The sequence below is a fragment of the Gallinula chloropus genome (genome assembly GCF_964237585.1).
Source record: "Gallinula chloropus genome assembly, chromosome: 21".
In the NCBI taxonomy this organism is placed as follows: Eukaryota; Metazoa; Chordata; class Aves; order Gruiformes; family Rallidae; genus Gallinula; species Gallinula chloropus.
Window position 1 is genome coordinate 10,371,929 of NC_140106.1, and position 18,684 is coordinate 10,390,612.

General features: G+C 63.6%; 3 protein-coding genes across 4 annotated transcripts; all 3 read left to right on the forward strand.

Moving 5' to 3' along the window:
• Nucleotides 1-512: 512 nt before the first annotated feature.
• Nucleotides 513-2,573, forward strand: COX5B (cytochrome c oxidase subunit 5B). The gene is made up of 4 exons (XM_084273812.1): nucleotides 513-659; nucleotides 1,522-1,595; nucleotides 2,098-2,197; nucleotides 2,307-2,573. The coding sequence occupies exons 1-4, from the start codon at nucleotides 566-568 to the stop codon at nucleotides 2,417-2,419; spliced, it is 381 nt and encodes a 126-aa protein (XP_084129938.1). The 5' UTR covers nucleotides 513-565; the 3' UTR covers nucleotides 2,420-2,573.
• A 1,415-nt stretch (nucleotides 2,574-3,988) lies between these two features.
• Nucleotides 3,989-5,518, forward strand: PURB (purine rich element binding protein B; the record flags this gene model as incomplete). The annotated part of the gene is made up of 1 exon (XM_084273942.1): nucleotides 3,989-5,518. One exon carries the CDS (start codon nucleotides 3,989-3,991, stop codon nucleotides 5,036-5,038), a length of 1,050 nt encoding a protein of 349 aa, XP_084130068.1. The 3' UTR covers nucleotides 5,039-5,518.
• Nucleotides 5,519-13,521: 8,003 nt separating this feature from the next.
• Nucleotides 13,522-17,872, forward strand: LOC311199686 (histone H2A.V). Of its 2 annotated transcripts, none has more exons than XM_084273820.1 (5): nucleotides 13,522-13,572; nucleotides 16,661-16,738; nucleotides 17,051-17,164; nucleotides 17,229-17,382; nucleotides 17,631-17,872. In XM_084273820.1, the coding sequence occupies exons 1-5, from the start codon at nucleotides 13,570-13,572 to the stop codon at nucleotides 17,690-17,692; spliced, it is 411 nt and encodes a 136-aa protein (XP_084129946.1). In that variant the 5' UTR covers nucleotides 13,522-13,569; the 3' UTR covers nucleotides 17,693-17,872. The 2 variants fall into 2 exon arrangements, with proteins under 2 accessions (XP_084129946.1, XP_084129947.1); XM_084273821.1 differs by having other exon boundaries at nucleotides 17,253-17,382.
• The last annotated feature ends 812 nt before the right edge of the window (nucleotides 17,873-18,684 follow it).

Genomic DNA, 18,684 nt, shown 5'->3' on the forward strand with positions numbered 1-18,684 from the left:
CCAAACCCCCCCAAGGTGTCCCTGTGTCCCCCAGACCCCCCAGGATGGCTCCCTGTGTCCCCCAAGGTGTCCCTGTGTCCCCCAGACCCCCCAGGATGGCTCCCTGTGTCCCCCCAGGTGTCCCCGTGTCCCCCAGACCCCCCAGGATGTCTGTGTGCATCCCCAAGCCCCCCCAAGGTGTCCCCGTGTCCCCCACGATGTCCCTGCCCCCCCTCCGAGCCCCCCAAGTGTTTCCTTGCCCCCCCAGCCTGTCCCCGCCCCCCCAGGGTGTCCCCAAGCCCCGGGTCTCCCCCCCCCTCCCCCCCAGGGCGCCCCCGCCCCGGGATCCCCCAGCCCCCGAGGGGCGGGGCCAGCTGGGGTGGGGAGGGGGCGTGGCCACGCGACAGGGACGTGGCCAATAGGCGGCCCCGGTTCGCGTTGCTATGGGCGTGTCCCGTTGCTATGGAACAGGCGCCGCCCAATGGGAGCGGCCGCTCAGCACCCCCACGCCCCCCCCTCCCCCTCCTCCCGTCCCCGTGACGACACTTCCGGCCGCGCCGCCGCTGCGGAAGCGCCGGTGTCCGCCATGGCCTCAAGGTTACTGCGGGTGAGCGCGGCCCTGCGGCTCCTGCCCGCCGCCTCCGCCCGCGCCGCGCCCGCCCGGCGCTTCGCCGCGCCCGGTGAGCCGGGAAGGGGAACGGGAACGGGGGTGGGGGTGGGGGTGGGCGGGGCGGTGGCACATGGGGAATGAGGGGTGGGCAGGGCCAGGCCGGGCCCCCCCCCTGACTGGGCCCCCCTCGACCGGGCCCTCCTGACCCGGCCCCCCCCCCGACCGGGAACCCCCTCCTCTGATCGGCCCCCCCCCATCTGACCGGGACCCCCCCTGACCGGCCACCCCCGCCCCTGACCGCCCTCCCCCCTCTGACCGGAACCCCTCTGACCGGACCCCCCCCCGACCGGGCCCCCCTGACCCGGCCCCCCCCCCCCCCAACCGGGCACCCCCTCCTCTGATCGGCCTCTCCCCCTGACCGGGACCCCCTGACCCGGACCCCCCCCTGACCAGGCACCCCCTCTTCTAATCGCCCCCCTCCCCGACCGGGCCCCCCTGACCCGGACCCCCCCCCGACCGGGCACCCCCTCCTCTGATCGGCCCCTCCCCCTGACCGGGCCGCCCCTGACCGGGTCCCCCCGTGACCGGCCCTCCCCCCCCCCCCCCCCGCGACTGCGCCCACCCCCCTGATCAGGCCCCCCCTGACCCGGGCCCCCCTCCCCCTGACCGAGTGTCCCCCCCCCGACCGGGCCCCCCTGACCCGGCCCCCCCCCCTGACCGGGCCCCCCCCTGACCAGGCCCCCCCCCACTGGGCCCCCCTGACCCGGCCGCCCCTCTGAGCGGGCCCCACCCCGCCCCTCTGACCGGGCCCCCCCCCCCGCACCCCTCCCGACTGACCCCCCCCGATCGGGCCGCCCCTGACCGGGTCCCCCCATGACCGGGACCCCCCCTCCCGACCGGGCCCCCCTCCCCCTGACCGGGCCTCCCCACAGGCGACCTCGCCACGGATGAGGAGCAGGCGACAGGGCTGGAGCGGAAGGTGATGGAGGCCATGAGCAAGGGCCTGGTGAGTGCAGCGCCTGGGGGGGGCATGAGGGGGTGTCCTGGGGGGGGATGAGGATGAGACAGGGTGGTGGTGGGGGGGGGGGGGATGTTTCCTGGGGGGGCTTAAAATAGGGGTGTCCTTGGGGGGAGGCCCAGGTTAGGGTGGGAATGTAGTGACGGGACCCCAGAATGAGGGGTGGGAGCCAGAGGGGGGGGAGCCTGGTGTCCTGGGGGGGGGGGTAGATCAAGAAGGAGGTGGGGTTGGGGTGTCCAGTGGGGAGGTTGGGGTGAGGAGGGGTTGGGGTTCCTTGGTGGGGGGTATCCTAGGGTGAGGTGAGGCTGGGGTTATCCTGGGGGGTACCCCAGGGTGGGGGCATCTTGTGGAGGCCCCCAGGGTGGGCAGGGTGGGAAAGACCCCAATTTGAGGCAGGGAGGGCTGTAGCCCAGGGTGCCATTGTAAGGAGGGGCCAAGTCTGGGTGCTTCCCCCCCCCACCCCCAACTACTCACCCCCCCCTCCCCCCAGGACCCCTACAGCATGTTCCGGCCGAAGCGCTACGCAGGGACCAAGGAGGACCCCAACCTCGTCCCCTCCATCAACACCAAGCGCATTGTGGGCTGTGTCTGTGAGTTCCCCTTCCCCCCCCTCCCTGGTCCTGTGTCCCCCCACCCCAAAATCCCTCTATCCATCCGTCCTACCCCCCTTTTTTCCCCCTCCTTCCCCTCCCCTCCCAGGTGAAGAGGACAACAGCTGCGTGGTCTGGTTCTGGCTGCACCAGGGAGAAGCCCAGCGCTGCCCCTCCTGCGGCGCCCACTACAAGCTCATCCCCCACGAGCTGCCCCACTGAAGGGAAAAGGGGGGGGCTGGGACCCCCACCCAGCACCTGCTGTGGGGTCACACCGACCCCCCCTGGAAGCTGCTGGGTTGAGCTGAGCCGCCCCCATCACCCCCCCACCCCCCCCTCACTGAGTGTGTCACCTATAAAGAGTTTGTGTGTCAGACCCTGGTGTGTGTTTGGGGGGGGGGAAGGGGGCAGCACCCAGGGGGGGTGTAGGGGGTGGGGGGCAGCACCCCTGGGTGCAGTGACAGGGGGGGGAAAGGTTGGGGGGGGTGGATTTCAAGTGATTATTGTGGTCACAGAGTGGGGAGGGGATTGGAGGGGAGGGGGTGGGGGGGGAGCCCTGGGAGGTGCTTGTGACCTTGGGGGGCATTTGGGTTGGGGGGGCCCCCACTTTCATGTCCTTCCACCCTGGGTATGGGGACCCCAGTGTGTGGCTGGGGGGGGGGTTCTGGGACCAGCCCTCACACTGGGAATTGGGAGTGGGGGGGGCACAGCCCCTGGGTGGCTGCACTGGGGCTGGGGGGGGGTTCTGGGACCAGCCCTCACACTGGGAATTGGGGGGGGGGGTTCTGGGACCAGCCCTCACACTGGGAATTGGGGGGGGGGGGTTCTGGGACCAGCCCTCACACTGGGAATTGGGGGGGGGGCACAGCCCCTGGGTGGCTGCACTGGGGCTGGGGGGGGGGGGGTTCTGGGACCAGCCCTCACACTGGGAATTGGGGGGGGGGAGGGTGCACAGCCCCTGGGTGGCTGCACTGGGGCTGGGGGGGGGGGTTCTGGGACCAGCCCTCACACTGGGAATTGGGGGGGGGGGAGGGGGGGGCACAGCCCCTGGGTGGCCACGCTGGGGCTGGGGGGTTGGGGTGTTGGGCTGTTGGGTGCACGTCTGCTGCCCCCCCCCCCCTCCCCCCCCACGTCACAGCTGTGACCTCACGTGTCCCCCACCCCTGGGGGGTTCTGGCCCTTCCAGCACCTTCTGGGGCCGAGCAGCTGCCGCTTCCCCATCCCCCCCCCCCCCCCAACCCCCCCCCTCAGCTGTCCCTGCCCAGGCCCCAGCTGTGCCCAAGCCCCCCCCGCCCCCCACCCAGCCCCGGGGGGGGGTCACACACACCCTGTGGGGATGGAGGGATGGGGGGGGGGTGGGGGGGGGCGGCACCAGGGCTGCTCCTTCCCCTCCCCTAAGGCCCCCCCCCCAGATTTCCAGCTCTGGCCCCTCCCTCTGCTGCCCTTCTGGATGACGTCACCCACCCCCCCGCGAGCCGGAGGGGCGGGGCTGGGAGCGGGCCGGAGCAGCCAATGAGGAGCCGGCAGCGGCGTTTGATTGACAGCTGGCGGAGGGAGGGGGGCGGGGCTTTGCCGGGGGCGCGCGGGGACGCGGCGGGCGGGGCCCGTCCTGTACCACGTGACCCGGGAAGAAGGAGGGGGGGGGGGTGTGAGTCCCGCTGGCGGAGTGCGGCGGTGACGTCACCCCTGTCGCAGAGGGGCGGGGCGGGGGCCGCGCGCCGGAAGCCGGGCGGGCGGGCGGGCGCGCGCGCGCGCGGAAGGGGCCCGGCGCGGGGCGGGCGGGCGGACAAGATGGCGGACGGGGACAGCGGCAGCGAGCGCGGCGGCAGCGGCAGCGGCAGCGGCGGGTTCGCGGCCGCCCGAGGAGGAAGCGGAGGAGGTTCAGGAGGGGGTGGAGGAGGCTCCGGTTCCGGGGGTGGCTCCGGAGGTGGCGGAGGAGGCGCCGGACCGGAGCAGGAGACTCAGGAACTGGCTTCCAAGCGGCTGGACATCCAGAACAAGCGGTTCTACCTGGACGTGAAGCAGAACGCCAAGGGCCGCTTCCTCAAGATCGCCGAGGTCGGGGCGGGAGGCTCCAAGAGCCGCCTCACCCTCTCCATGGCCGTGGCCGCCGAGTTCCGCGACTACCTGGGCGACTTCATCGAGCACTACGCCCAGCTCGGCCCTTCCAGCCCCGAGCAGCTGGCACAGGCCGCTGGACCCCCCGGGGAGGACGGCGCCGGCCCCGGCCCCCGCCGCGCCCTTAAAAGCGAGTTCCTGGTGCGGGAGAACCGCAAATACTACCTGGACCTGAAGGAGAACCAGCGCGGGCGCTTCCTCCGCATCCGCCAGACCGTCAACCGTGGGCCGGGAGGGCCGGGAGGCTTCCCGGGTGGCCCCCCGGGGCTCCAAAGCGGCCAAACCATCGCCCTCCCCGCCCAAGGGCTGATCGAGTTCCGTGACGCTTTGGCCAAGCTCATCGACGACTACGGGGGAGAGGAGGATGAGCTGGGAGGCCCCGGGGGCGGCGGGCCGGGCGGCGGGGGGCTCTACGGGGAGTTGCCCGAGGGGACCTCCATCACGGTGGACTCCAAGCGCTTCTTCTTCGACGTGGGTTGCAACAAGTACGGCGTCTTCCTGCGGGTGAGCGAGGTGAAGCCGTCGTACCGCAACGCCATCACCGTCCCTTACAAGGCCTGGGCCAAGTTTGGCGGCGCCTTCTGCCGCTACGCCGAGGAGATGCGTGACATCCAGGAGCGCCAGCGGGACAAGCTCTACGACCGACGTGCGGGACCCCCGGGACCCGGTAGCGGTAGCGGCGCTGGAGATGACTCCGACGGAGACGACGTGGACGACGACTGAGCCTTCCCCCTCGACCTGAACCCTGCCGCCGGACACCCCCCCCCCCCCTCCTTCTGCAACCCCCTTCCCATACCTATTCCCACCTTCCCCCTCCAAACTTCCACCCCAAGTCCTCTTCCCCACCCCCATACCTCCTCTCCCCTCCAGCCCGGCAAAGGGGTCCCCGTGTTCCCCCACCGCTGCCGCCGGAGAGAGAGAGAGAGAGAGAGAGAGACACCGGCCCAACCGCGATGCCGCCGCCATCCCTCCCTCCTCCTGCCAGGACCTCGAGGACTCCCTGTTTTCCAGGGGATCGGGGAGGCAAAGGGGGGTACCAGATGGATACTCTCTGCTCTCCCAGAGCCAACACGGTGCCCGTCACCACCACCACCACCACCACCATCGAAACCAGCATCCCAGCGCCCACGGTGCGCCAGAGAAGAGCCGTCGCCGCGGCTCACCGGGCCGGCCGCCACGCGCTGAAGCCTTCGCCAGCGGAAAAGGAGCTGGGTGAAGGGAGGGAGGGGAGGGTGAAGGGAGCGATGAAGCCGGCAAAGCAGGAGCTGTCGGGAGCGAGAGGGGGGGTGGGGAGGCCATTCCTGGACCAACGTCCGTTCTCTCTTCTCTCATTTTCCCTTTATTTTCCTTTTTTAATCTTTTTTTCCCCCCTTTTTCCAGGTGATTTTTTGGTTGGTTTTTGGCTTTTTTTTTTTTGGAGAGGGGGGTTGTGGTGGGGTTTTTTTATGGGATGCAAACCTCTAAACTCCTGGGTGCTCCAAACCAGAACCCACCCCCCCTCCCTCCCTGCCCTGAGCCGGCACCACGCCGCCAAATCCCTACAAATTGAGGTGAACTTTCTCTGATTGAGGATTCCTGATTCTTTTTCCAACCCCCCCACCTCTTCTCCCCTCCACCCACCCCTTCCATCCCCCCCCCACCCACCCACCCCCGTGTTGCTGGGGGATGGGGGGGTTGTAGGGAGAGGCAGGTTCACACAGGCACAAAGCACAAGGACAACTCCACGGGGTGCAACATCTTCCCCTTCTCTCCAAATAAGGCGAGCGCCGGCTCCATCCCGGGAGCGCCCAGCCAGGCGTCCTTCCCTCTTACACCGTTTTTACCGGCACAGAAAGCGCCAAAATCCACCTTTTTACCCACTTTTCATGATGGATTTTGGGGTCATTTCCCAGCCTGGCCATGCTGGCGCTGCCTCTCCCCGCCAGCCGTGCCCGGAGCTGGGAGTTGGAGGGGGGGGGGGGTGTGTTGCTCTGGGTGCCTCTCCCATTAAATGGATTTTTCCACTCAAAACGGTTTTTATTTTTATTTTTATTTTTATTTTTTTTTAAATTCTTTCAATTTTGCTTTTAATCAGCTGAATCCTGCCCTTTCCAGGAGGTGTTTGGGGGGGGGGTGTGTGTGTTTGTTTTTCCCTACCCAGGAACTCCGGACTGACCCGAGTTCATCGCTCTCCATTCCAAAGTTTTCAGGTGGATTTTTTTTCTCTCTCTCTCTCTCTCTCCAATTTTAGGACTTTTTTTTTTTGGGGGGGGGGATTGTTTATTATTATTTTTCTTTTTTTTTAATTGAATTTCTCCTCCTCCTCCTTTTGCTTGTTTGGGAGCCCAGCACCCACCCTCTCCAGCTCAGCTGCCTCCTTTAATTTATTGTCGCGGATCCCCGGCGTCTCTCCGCTCGCTCCCTCTGTGCGTTGGGATGCGAGGAACAGCCGGCAGCGACTTCACCTTCGCACGGAGGGGACGCCGACTCTCTTGCACCCCCCCCCTTTACTCTCCCTTCCCAATACCCCTTCTCCTTCCTCAGAAACCCAGCAGAGCCCCAGGGGGGACCGTCGTCTGTCCGTCCATCCATCCTGCCCTTTGTCGCCTCCGTAGCTCTTTTTAAAGGGATTTTTAAAGCGAAAATTTCTTCCTTTTCTCCCGTTTTTACTCCTCCTCCTTGGCACAGGACTGGGTTTCCTCACTCAACACGGGAGCAATAGTCTTTTATCTCCATGTCCGAACCGCGTCCGTACTGTATTTTGTACCCTAAGGCAGCTCTTTCCAGTGACGTCCTGCTGTATCCACACACACATCGGTCTGGTTTTGCGTTCGCGCAGCTTCCCCCCGCCGCCGCCGCCGCCGCCGCGGAGGGTTGAGAAAACACCCCCCCCCCCAACACTCCCTCCCATCCCAGCTCCGTGCTGGGTTTTGGGTTGGGGGGGTGGGAAGGAAGCAGCAAGATGATGATGATGATGATGATGATGATTGATGATGATGATGATGATGACGGCGGCGGTGGCAGCGGCAGCCGCACCGGGGAAAGGGGGTTTGGGGGGGGGGGGGGGAAGACGCCCGGCTCCGCAGCGATGGACTTGCCGGTGTTGGGCTACCGGGAGCCGGTTGCGAAGGCGCAGGCGGTACCTCTCCTTTTATTTTTGAAGAGGATCATATATATATATATATATATACATAAAAAATATATATATATTATTCTTCTTTTCCTTTTTTTTTTTTGGCTGAATTGTGGGGGTTTTGGCCTTACTTTTCTACTCCGGGCTGGAGGCACAATCGCCGCCGGCCCGGTTCACCTCGCGGTAGCCGCCTAAGGAAATACCTGGAAGATGGAAAAGGAAACAAAAAAGGCCAAAAAAAACCCACCCCAACAACCCCAACAGCAACTGAAAACCTGACCAAAAAAACCACCCAATGGAAGCCAGGACCCCGCTGCAGCAGACGGTGTTCGCATCGGCAACCGGAATCCTGTGCGCCACGGAAACCTCCGGCGCGAAGAGGAGAGGAGAGAGCGTTGTGGGGGGGGGAGAGCTGGCAGTGGGAAAACCACCACCACCCCCCCTGGAAACCGAACGCAAAACCATCTGAGAAATGAGATAAAAATGGGAAAGAAAAGAGGAAAAAAAAACAACCCCAAAATAAGGTGGTTTTTTACCACGCCGGCGAGAGCGATGCGGAGAGCGGGCGGCCGAGGATTTGCGGGGGGAGGGTGTTCTGTGAGGGAGAATATTGTGTGTGTGGGGGGGTGTTTGTTTTATTTTGGCGAATTTTGGGGTTTTTTTGGGGTTTGGCTGCTGAGAGGGGGGAGCTAACGGGGAGCCCCCTCCCTTGTGCCGCAGCGCCGTTGCCGAGGGAAGCGGGGTGCTGATGCTTAAGCCCCAAGTCAGGCTGTTGTCAGCGTCTCTCCGCGGAGCCGTTATATATATATATATCTGTATATCCACACGTGGGGGTGTGTATATATGGGATTGGGCTGGGGTTTTGGGTTGGATTGCAGAGAAAATGGGCAAATAGCTTTTTTTTTTTTTTTTTTAAACCAGAAAAGGGGGTGAGGGGGGGTTGGGGGGGGTAATATCCCAAATTCTTGGAGCTTCCAGATTTCAGTTGCCCCAGAAGGGACGGTTTGAGAGCGCAACTTATCGCTGTACAAACTAGAAACGCTGTAAATCCTGTATAGCGCCCCAAAATCCGTGTAAATACCCACAGCGTCCGGGCTGGGAGCCGGCGGCGGCTCCGTTAAAGTTCAAACTGCTTCAGTTTCTTTCTCCTTCCCCCCCTTCCCTTTCCCAAGAGAAAAAAATATGGAAGAAAATCAAAAAATGGGAATTATCCTGCCTTGTTTGCAGCCGTTTTGGGATGATGGGCATGAGAATCCAGTCGAAGGGCAGCGGAGGGTGACTTGGAGGGAGGTGATGGGTTCCTGGAGCTGCCGTGTCGGGGAGAGCGGTGGTTTCTCTTGTTTGGTGGAAAAGAAAAACCAACCCCCCCCAAACCAACCAAACCAAACTAAACCAAACCAAACCCTCGCTGGCTTCTCTTTTAAAAAAGAAAAAAAAAAAAGAAAATTTCAAAAAAAAAAAGGAAAAAATAAGAAAAAAAAACAAAAACAGAAGCGTGAGCGAGCGATGATGACGGTACTTGAGCTGATGCACAAGGAGTCTCTCAGCAGATACTCGCCGGGAGAGGGGTCCCCGTGGGAAAGCTGAAGCGGCTCGGCGTGGCGGTGGCTCCATGGAGTCTTGGAGATGTTCCTTGTAGGGCGAGGCTGGGCCGCGGGCGCCGTCGTCACCCTCCTCCTCCTCCGTCGTGGAGCCGGTTGAGCCAGCGGTGCCTGCGCCAAGAGGAGCTGTTGTGTCGGCGTGGGAGCTCTGAATCCGGGCGCTGGGATGATGGAGCTGGGATTGAGCTGAGCTGGGAGAGGAGCGGCTGGGAGAGCAGCGCGGCATCGGCGGCGGCGGCGATCATTGGGCTGGCGGTCGGAGGCGCTTGGAGTTGGTGGTGGTGGTGGTGGTGGCGATGAGACCTCCAAACCACCGCGTTACCAGCGCGGCACCGACGCCACGGCCACCACCAGCGGGTCTGGCACACACAGCTCATCCCCAGGGCAGCGTTGGGGAACGGACCACAGGCGGTCAACATCCAAACCACCGCGTTACCAGCGCGGCACCGGCGCCACAGCCACCACCAGCGGGTCTGGCACACACAGCTCATCCCCAGGGCAGCGTTGGGGAACGGACCACAGGCGGTCAACATCGGTGTGAAGAGAGCCGGATCCTCTACCAAGAGCCCCACCGGGGCCGGCACCGGCTTCGGCCAGTATCTGCTGAGAGACCAAAACCTTCACCCCGAAGTACCTTGAAGAGAGAAGAAAAGTTTTATTCCTCTTATTTTTTTAATGAAAGAAAAACAAAAAATAAAAGCAAACCATGCACTTTAGGCGGCCCAGAGCGGGGCTGCCGGCGCCCCGGGGGGGTGTGTGTGTGTGTGGGGGGGGTGTCCCGGTCCTCCCCCCACCCCCCCCTCCATGCCCCCCCCCCACACCCCCACCCCTCTTTTTCTCCCTTCCTCTGCGGCCGGCGGGGCGGCTTCGGGAGACGCCGGGGAGCGGCCGGCGGTTGCCGAAGGCAGGTTCCTGGATTTTACCACTAGGCAAAGATGACGCCCGACGTTGACGAACTCCTCATGCTAGCGAGCACTCCTCACCGTAGCAGATTTTTGCAAAATGGAGTTTTACAAGTCTATATTTAAAGAATTGTATGTTTGTAACAAATAAAAAGTATGCGGAAAAGTGAATGAAAAAAAAAACCCCACCGGCCCCGGCTCGCTCCTTGTTGGGGGGGGGACACACCTCACTCATCTTTGGGATGGGTGGGCAGGGTGGGTGGTGTTGAGGGGTCTCTGGGGCTCTGGAGTGGGAGTTTAGAGAGGGGGTTGTGGGCCACTTTGTCCCTGGTGGAGAGGTGGTGGCCCCAGAGTTGGGGGTATGTAGGGGTGTGAGGGCTGGGTACCGTGGGGAGGGGAGTCCAAAGTTGGGGGTACGTAGGGGTGTGAGGGCTGGGTACTGTGGGGAGGTGAGTCCCCGGAGTTGGGGGTACGTAGGGGTGTGAGGGCTGGGTACCGTGGGGAGATGGTGTCCCCAGAGTTGGGGGTACGTAGGGGTGTGAGGGCTGGGTACCGTGGGGAGGGGAGTCCCCAGAGTTGGGGGTACGTAGGGGTGTGAGGGCTGGGTACCGTGGGGAGGGGAGTCCAAAGTTGGGGGTACGTAGGGGTGTGAGGGCTGGGTAACATGGGGAGACGGAGTCCCCAGAGTCAGGGGTACGTAGGGGTGTGAGGGCTGGGTACCGTGGGGAGATGGTGTCCCCAGAGTTGGGGGTATGTAGGGGTGTCAGGGGTGGGTACTGTGGGGAGATGGTGTCCCCAGAGTTGGGGGTACGTAGGGGTGTGAGGGCTGGGTACCGTGGGGAGTCCCCAGAGTTGGGGGTACATAGGGGCGTGAAGGCTGGGTACTGTGAGGAGGTGGTGTCCCCAGAGTTGGGGGTATGTAGGGATGTGAGGGCTGGGTACAGTGGGGAGTCCCCAGAGTTGGGGGTACATAGGGGTGTGAGGGCTGGGTACCGTGGGGAGATGGTGTCCCCAGAGTTGGGGGTACGTAGGGGTGTGAGGGCTGGGTACTGTGGGGAGGGGAGTCCCCAGAGTTGGGGGTACGTAGGGGTGTGAGGGCTGGGTACCGTGGGGAGGGGAGTCCAAAGTTGGGGGTACGTAGGGGTGTGAGGGCTGGGTAACATGGGGAGACGGAGTCCCCAGAGTCAGGGGTACGTAGGGGTGTGAGGGCTGGGTACCGTGGGGAGATGGTGTCCCCAGAGTTGGGGGTATGTAGGGGTGTCAGGGGTGGGTACTGTGGGGAGATGGTGTCCCCAGAGTTGGGGTACGTAGGGGTGTGAGGGCTGGGTACAGTGGGGAGATGGTGTCCCCAGAGTCGGGGGTACATAGGGGTGTGAGGGCTGGGTACCGTGGGGAAGTGGCGTCCCCAGATTTGGGGGTACGTAGGGGTGTGAGGGCTGGGTACCGTGGGGAGGTGGTGTCCCCAGAGTTGGGGGTACGTAGGGGTGTGAGGGCTGGGTACAGTGGGGAGATGGTGTCCCCAGAGTTGGGGGTACGTAGGGGCGTGAAGGCTGGATACTGTGAGGAGGTGGTGTCCCCAGAGTTGGGGTACGTAGGGGTGTGAGTGCTGGGTACCATGTGTTGGTAGTGCTGGTGGTGGGTTTGGTGCACCACACTGTTGTGTGCTGCGTGGGGGAGCCACAGTTACCACGCAGCCGGCCGCGTGGGGTGCGTAGGGCGCGTGCGCCGTGCGGCGTGCTCGCGGCCACGTGTGTGGCGTGCGGCCTGCACCGGGTCCGGGCGCTGGCGAAGCCGTGCTGCCCGTGGCAGGGATGGCAGCTCGCTGCCGGGGTGGAGGGGGGGGGGGGCCGGCGTGCGGTGACGCAGGCGCCGCAGCCCACGCCGCATTTAGCTCTGCGGCTCCCTGCGGGCACGGGCTCATCTGAGGACACGAGCGGGAGCTGCCTGCGCATGAGCCGCAGCCGCTCGCCGCAGCCGCTCGTCCCCAGCGCTGCGGGTAGCCGGGGCCTGGCGTGACCCTGTCGCGGGTGGGGAGGGGGGCTGCAGCCCTCTGACTGGTGTCAGAGCAGCTGGCAGCACCCACAGGGACTCCATCCCTCACGTCCCACCCCGGATGCCGGGGAAGGCAGCTGCTCCAGCCCTGCTGAAGGAGCCAGGGAGGGGGCTGTTGGGGGGGGGAGCATGGGGGGGACAGCTGGGGGGGGGGAGCATGGGGGGGACAGCTGAGGGGGCCCTGGATAGGCAGCCGGCGCCCGCAGCAGTTGGTGCCCGTGGGGCAGGTGTGGGCTGCATTCCCCATGGGGGCATCAGGAACAGCCGCGGGGCCAGGGGGCTCAGGCTACCCCCCCTCCAGCTCTTTGCCTGCAGTGGGGGGGACTCTTGAGCCCCCCCCCCACCGTGGCAGCTGCACCCCACTGATCGATGCCAGAGGGAAACTGAGGCACAGGGCGCGAACCAGGACACGCAGAGCAGGGAAGTGATAGCCCAAAGGTTCCTTCCTCACCCCTTCCTCCCCCACTGCACCTGCTCCATCCTCTCCTCCGAGGGGCCGGGCAGGCTCCCCGAGCTCCATCCCCCCCCCTATCCTGGGGCATGTCAACCCCCCAGGGCTGCTCCTGTTGGCCATCACCCCTCGCTCCCTGCAACCCCGTCACAGGGGGGTCGGGCTCGATGCTGGGACGGGCTAAGAGGAGGAAGCAGGAGGTTTTACCCCCCCCCCCCCCTCCCTGTCACACACCCCCAACCCCAACCCGCCCAGCCCGGGGGCAGCCTTGGGGCTGGTTCGGATCCCGTTCCCTCCTCTCCAGGCCCCCGGGGCTGCAGGGACAGCCCGGTACCTGGCTGCTGCCTCCCCGCAGGTCCACTCCTCGCCTCACGGGCCCCCGGGGGGCCACCGGTCGCCTTCAGACCCGAGAACCTTCAGGCGGGAGGGAGGGAGGGGAGCGGGCGGGAGGCTCCGTCCTGCCCCTGTATGAGGCGGGGACGGGCAGCCTGAAGGCCGGGAGCAGCCCAGCACCCTGTTGCGCCTCAGGCTCGGCCGCTGGAGGGGAAACGAAAGGCCCCAGGGCGGGCAGGGAGCGGGCGGGAGGCTGAGGCGGCCCCGCTACCGGCAGCGGCCCAGCCCCGGGGTGGGGGGGGGGATCCGTAGGCGGCCTGTGGAGAGCGCGCGCGGCACAGCAAACAAGGGGGCGGGCCGAGCGCCCGGGCGGGAAACCGCTCTCTCCTCCCATTGGCTGCGCGGGCTGCCCGTCAAGCGGGCGCCACGCCCCCTCCCCTCCCCGCCCCTCTGTTGCTGAGTGCCCGCGTCGCTCCGCCCCCCCCCTCTTCCCCCCCCCCCTCCCTCCCTCAGCACGCCTCTCGCTCCTCATCCCCCCCCCTCCCTCCCTCCCTCCCTCTGCGTGCCGTGTGCAGAGAGGCGCGACAGCCGTTGAGCTGTCCGCGAGGCGGGGCCCCGGAGGGAGCCGGCAAAGAAGCGGAGCGGCGATTGGCTGCGGGGAGGCGTTCAAATCAGTATGGGGCGAGTTGATTGGCTCGGGGAGGCTGCGGCGGGCCGGGCTTCCTCCTCGCGCTCCGGAGGGTTATTGTCTGGCACCTCCTGAGGCGGCTCCGGACCCCAACTCGAGAGAGGGCGGCGGTGAGATGGTGAGGGGCGAGAGCGGGGCCGGGCGGGCTGCTGCGGCTTCTTGGGGCGCCGGGGAGGGTCTTAGTGTCGGTAGCGGAGCCGGGAGGAGGCTGAGGGCGAGCCCAGCGGCGGGGCGGCCTGGGCAGAGGCAACCGGCGGCGGCCCGGAGGGGTGACAGGGCCGAGGCCTGGAGCCGCCGCTGTCAGTGGGGAGCCGCGGTTGGGGGGGTCTCTCAGGGCCGCAGCTCCGCTCGGCGAGGGGCTGGAGCTGCTGCGGGGTGCGGGAGGGAGGGAGGTGTGTTGGGGGGGGTGTTGGAACGACGGGCGGGTGCTCCTGTCACCGAGCCGTGACCTTGGGCACGGCGCCGCGCCCTGCCCTTCCCGAGGGACTCCCCGGGAGCCCGAGATGCCGCTTCCCCCGGCTGCCTTTCCCCTGTTTCCCCACCCCCCCTCCCCGCCTTCCCCGCGGCTGCCGCCGTTGTGTAACCGAAGCCTCTCGCCGGCTCTGGCGAGCCCATCCCGGGGGTGATGTGTGCCGCTTCCCCACAGCCCTGAACCCCGCCGGTGGGAGGCGAGTGGCGGAGCCGGTGTCTCCGTGGTGCTGTCACAGCGTTCCCGGGGAGGCTGAGAGGTGCCTTTACCTCGCCGCTCACAGTTTTGGAGGGAAGCTGCTCCCTTTTTTCTCGCTACTACGTGAGCTCTGATTTGTTTCTTGAGGAAGCAGCTGTCCGGGGCTGAGCGACCCGAGGGATGTCAGGGAAGCTTCCCGGCTGCCTTCCCCCAGCTAGCCCCCCCCCCGGCTGTTTGGTTTCCATGGTTTGGGTTCTAACGCCGGTCTCTGTGCCCGCTGCCTCTCGGCACAGCTTGGCAGTGGCTTCTTCCCGAGGAGAAGTCTGGTTCTTGGAGGGGAAGGAGGGGGAGAGAAGACTGGGATGCCCTGTCTGAAACTTTAGTGGAAGTCACAGACTCGGCAACCGTCGCTTAGATACGAGAGAGAGAGAGAGAGAGAGAAGGGCCCCGATCACGAAGGGTTAACTATGCTCGCTGAGATTACGCAACTCTCCCCCCACCGTCGCGGTAACTTGTGGCAATAGATAAAAAGTCGCTTTTTTGAAGTGTTTCAGCCCCTTTTGAAGCGAAAAGGGGGAGGGAAAGCCGCTTGCTGGCAGCTGGGTGTTTACAGTCGGGTAGTTTTGGTGTGGGAATGAGCTTGCAGAGAGCCGGTTCTTTGGGGAGAAGGGAGGGTGTGGAGTTTCTGTGCCTGTCAGCGCCCTGCCTGGGGAATGGGTGCTGAAGAAGCAGCGCTGCTGTCTCTGCTCCGACTGAGCCCCTGTGAGACCCTCTTCTCCTGAGGAAGAGGAGGGAATCTCCATGCTGCAGCCTTCCTCCTTCCACCAGGACTGTGGCTGGGAGGGGGATGAGCTGCTGCAGGGAGCCAGGAGCGGTAGGGAAACTTGTGGCTTTTCCTTTGCACACCTTGCAGAGGGTTTAGATGTTGGTGAAGTCGGAGACAAACCTCAGGGCTTGTGCTGTGAGACTTTTTATTCCTCATTTTTAGTCCAGTATCATGGAATGAACCATCAGGTGGGCAGCTGCCGGCTGGAAAACTTGCCAGAGAAGTGGGAAAGTTCACAGCTGGCTGATAACAGCCCTTGTTTGTGAACAGGCAGGGCTTTTCCCAGAGCTGCCTTTTCTTCCTAGAGCGAGGAAATATCCCTGAATCTCCCTTCCCAAGGAGGGAAGTTTTGCTGAGGGACATTTCCCAGCCATAACAGTACCTCCTGACGCTTCGCTGCCGCCAAGGGAGCATCGAGCTGCTCTTCAAAGCATTTCTAGACACCACTCCCCCAGTCTCCCTCCTAACAAACTGGACCCAAACACTTCCCAAGACACTCCCAGCCTGGCCTTGGCTGCCACCTTCCCACAGCTGGAGCTCAGCCGGCGGCCTTGGCGCTGCCACGGGGAGGAACTCCCTGTGCCTGGTGTTGTGGGACACCAGCCCAGCTCTCCCACCAGTTTGCACAGCGTTGCTCTGCTGTTCTGTTCCCTCCAGATGCCATATTCTCCCCCTTAGGATTTATTTTGGGGTTTAAACTGGGCTGGCAGGAGCAGGAACACCCTGTGTTAAACTAGTGCCTTGTTTTTAAGGAATAATAAGCTCACTTAGCGTCACCTCTGTCTCCTGGGGATGGCTGGAGCCCTGTGGCTTCTCCTCAGGGCTGGCAGCAGCTTTCAGCACTCCCACTGAGAACGTAATTCCCCTTTAGTTTTGAAGAGGACAGGGATTGTGGGATTAATACCCTGAGTAAAAACAGGGATTACACATAAAGATCCTTGCAGGGCTCTGCTTTCCCTTTGCTGTACGGGGGCTTCTCCGCTCACTGTGGGCCAGGAGACTTAATTTGGGGGTTACAGAGCAGATTTGGGGTTGGGAGCAGCAGGTGTGTGGGAAATGTCATTCCCATCTCCAAGAGACAGTTCCCTTTTCCCTCTGGGAACAGCCCCACGTGTTCAGCAGCACGCCTTCCCTCACGTGGGTTCTTCCCAAGCCCTGCTGCTCCCACCTCTCTAAGCGACACAGCATTCCATATCCCTGGAATCCAGGGCTTTCCTTCAAGCAGAAATGTGAGAGAGCCTGGCAAATCCAGGACATTCCTCCCAGGTTTCCAGACTTCTCATGAATCAAGGGATTTCAACCCTTCCCCACAACATGATTTTTTCACTCAATCTGTGATTTCTGAGGAGTTTCCACTCCGGAGCAGGATGGGAATTGCCCTTAAATCCTGCAAGTCTGGGTTTAAATTCCAATGGCTGGAAAAAAAACCCCAAACAACCCCAAAATGTGGGGGTTTGGGGGCTGTTATTTCCTGGGAAATGCCAAAAGGGGGGGATAACAGGAGTGGGAGCAGGAAATGAGACCCCAGGGTGATAAAGCAGCTGCCACACGCCTCAAACCTGCTTCATCCCCTCAAATTTGCCTCTTTTTAGGTCATTTGAGAGGTCACATGTTTCCTGTCATGGCCAAGAGCTTATTTGCCTCTGGATTATGGTGCAGCAGGTTTCTCAGGATTAATTAAGATGAATTAATAGGTGGATTTCTCTCTTGCAGGCGGGTGGAAAAGCGGGGAAGGATAGTGGCAAGGCCAAAGCCAAGGCCGTGTCACGCTCCCAGAGAGCAGGACTCCAGGTAAGGCCCAACTGCTCCCACTGGTGAGGGAAACCCCACGTCCTCAGGTGAAACCTCCACTCCTGGGGGACACACCTCACCCTCCCCCCCTTTTTTTTTTCCCCCCTTTTTGTGTTTTGAGTGGAAAATTCAATCTTTTGGGATTTGTGTGGTTGCGGCAGCAGCGTTATAGGAGCCTCCAGAAGCTGTGGGGAGTGGGGTGAAAAATGGGTGCTGTAATTATGTAGGGGGCTTTAGTATGCAAATTTCTAGGGGGCTATTAGGTGCTAACGAGGTGTTGGTCGCTCCCACCCCCACCCCCCCCCTTCCCAGTTCCCTGTGGGAAGGATCCACAGGCATTTAAAAACTCGCACAACCAGCCACGGGCGAGTGGGCGCTACAGCTGCTGTCTACAGCGCGGCCATCCTGGAGTATCTCACTGCTGAGGTAAGTCCTTTCCCTTCTTCCAAAACCCAGATGGGAAAGTGGGAGACTCCATCCTTTCCCTCAGGATCATCCCCAGTGTCTTTTACAGGTCTTAGAGCTGGCAGGGAATGCCTCAAAGGACTTGAAAGTCAAACGTATCACCCCTCGCCACTTGCAGCTGGCTATTCGCGGGGACGAGGAGCTGGATTCTCTCATCAAAGCCACCATTGCTGGAGGAGGTGGGTATTACCCCTCATTACCCCCTTTCCCCTCCTCCTGTGGGCATAAAATTGGGGTTGGTGGGATTTTAAAGGGGAGAATACCCCCTTTCCCCTCCTCCTGTGGGCATAAAATTGGGGTTGGTGGGATTTTAAAGGGGGGAAAAAGGAATTTGGCACCGAAGGGAAATACTGGAGGAAACATTTCACCAAATTGAGGATTTCTCTGTGGAAATCTGATGGGGAAAATCCTCTTCTTGTATCCCCAGGAGTCATCCCTCACATCCACAAGTCCTTGATTGGAAAGAAGGGGCAGCAGAAGACGGCGTAGAGGGGGCTGGGGGTGGGGGGGGGAACTGACAAGCAGCCCGTTCCCTCCTGTTTTAACCAGACGTGTGGGAGAGATGAAAAACCTTGGCGATTCGCGGAGGGTTGGTTTGGTGTAAGGAATAGATCAAAGGGCCAGCGTAGACCATTGACTGGAGGAGGAGGAGGAGGAGGAAAGACGGGTTTGGGCTTTAGTTTTTGGGGGGGGAAAGGGGGGAGGGCGGGGGGGTGAGACAAAGCTGTTATCTTGGTTTGAGCGAGGGGGAGGGGGTGGTCTGCTCCCTGGCATTTTATATGAAAATGGGATGGATAAACCCTTTTTTACAAAAATCCCTGCCCAACTCCAGCTTCCTTGGAGTGTGTGGGGGGGGTTGGGGGTTGAGGAAGGGAGGTGGGGATGCTGGGGGAGCTGGGAGGGGGGTTAAGGGGCTGAGCCAGGGTAACCGGCTCCCCCCCTCGGGCTTGGGGGGGAGGCAGCGTGTCCCCGCCCCTGTGTTAACACCGGAGGTGCCTCCGCGGGGGCTCCACAGGACTCTCTGCCCGCCCTGGCCTGTCCAGGCTGCTGGGGGAGCCCGGGCCCGGCCCGCCCTGCCCCAGGGCGGCACCAGCTGCCCCACGCGTGGGCGGGAGGAGGAGGAGGAAGGGCCGCGAAGGCTCCAGCACTGGCAACACCAGCGCCCGGTTGCATCAGGCACCCCGAGGTCCGGCTGGCCCCAGCTGCTGACCGCTGGGCCTGGGGGGGGGGGGTCACGGCGGCCTCAGGCCCGTCCCGCGGCGCCTCGGTTGGCCCCGGGGCCCCCGGGACGCGCTGCCGGGGCCGGGCCCGGCCTGCGCTCCCTCAGCCCCCGCTGCTATCACAAGATGGCGGCGTGAGGCGGCGGGGAACGGCATTAGGGGGCCCCAGGGCGGCGCAGACCCGGCGAGCGGCACGGGAGGGCCGCGGGCAGCCGGGCCCGGGGCGGGAACCGGGGCTCAGGCCGAGCGCGGCGGGGCCCG

Bases quoted from the DNA above. Each gene is read 5' to 3' on its own strand.
- COX5B (XM_084273812.1), top strand. From the start codon at position 566: ATGGCCTCAAGGTTACTGCGGGTGAGCGCGGCCCTGCGGCTCCTGCCC. The intron at 1,596-2,097 runs GTGAGTGCAGCG...CCCTCCCCCCAG, and splicing joins AGGCCATGAGCAAGGGCCTG to GACCCCTACAGCATGTTCCG. The intron at 2,198-2,306 runs GTGAGTTCCCCT...CTCCCCTCCCAG, and splicing joins GCGCATTGTGGGCTGTGTCT to GTGAAGAGGACAACAGCTGC.
- LOC311199686 (XM_084273820.1), top strand. The intron at 16,739-17,050 runs GTAAGGCCCAAC...CCCCCTTCCCAG, and splicing joins CCCAGAGAGCAGGACTCCAG to TTCCCTGTGGGAAGGATCCA. The intron at 17,165-17,228 runs GTAAGTCCTTTC...CCTTTCCCTCAG, and splicing joins TGGAGTATCTCACTGCTGAG to GATCATCCCCAGTGTCTTTT.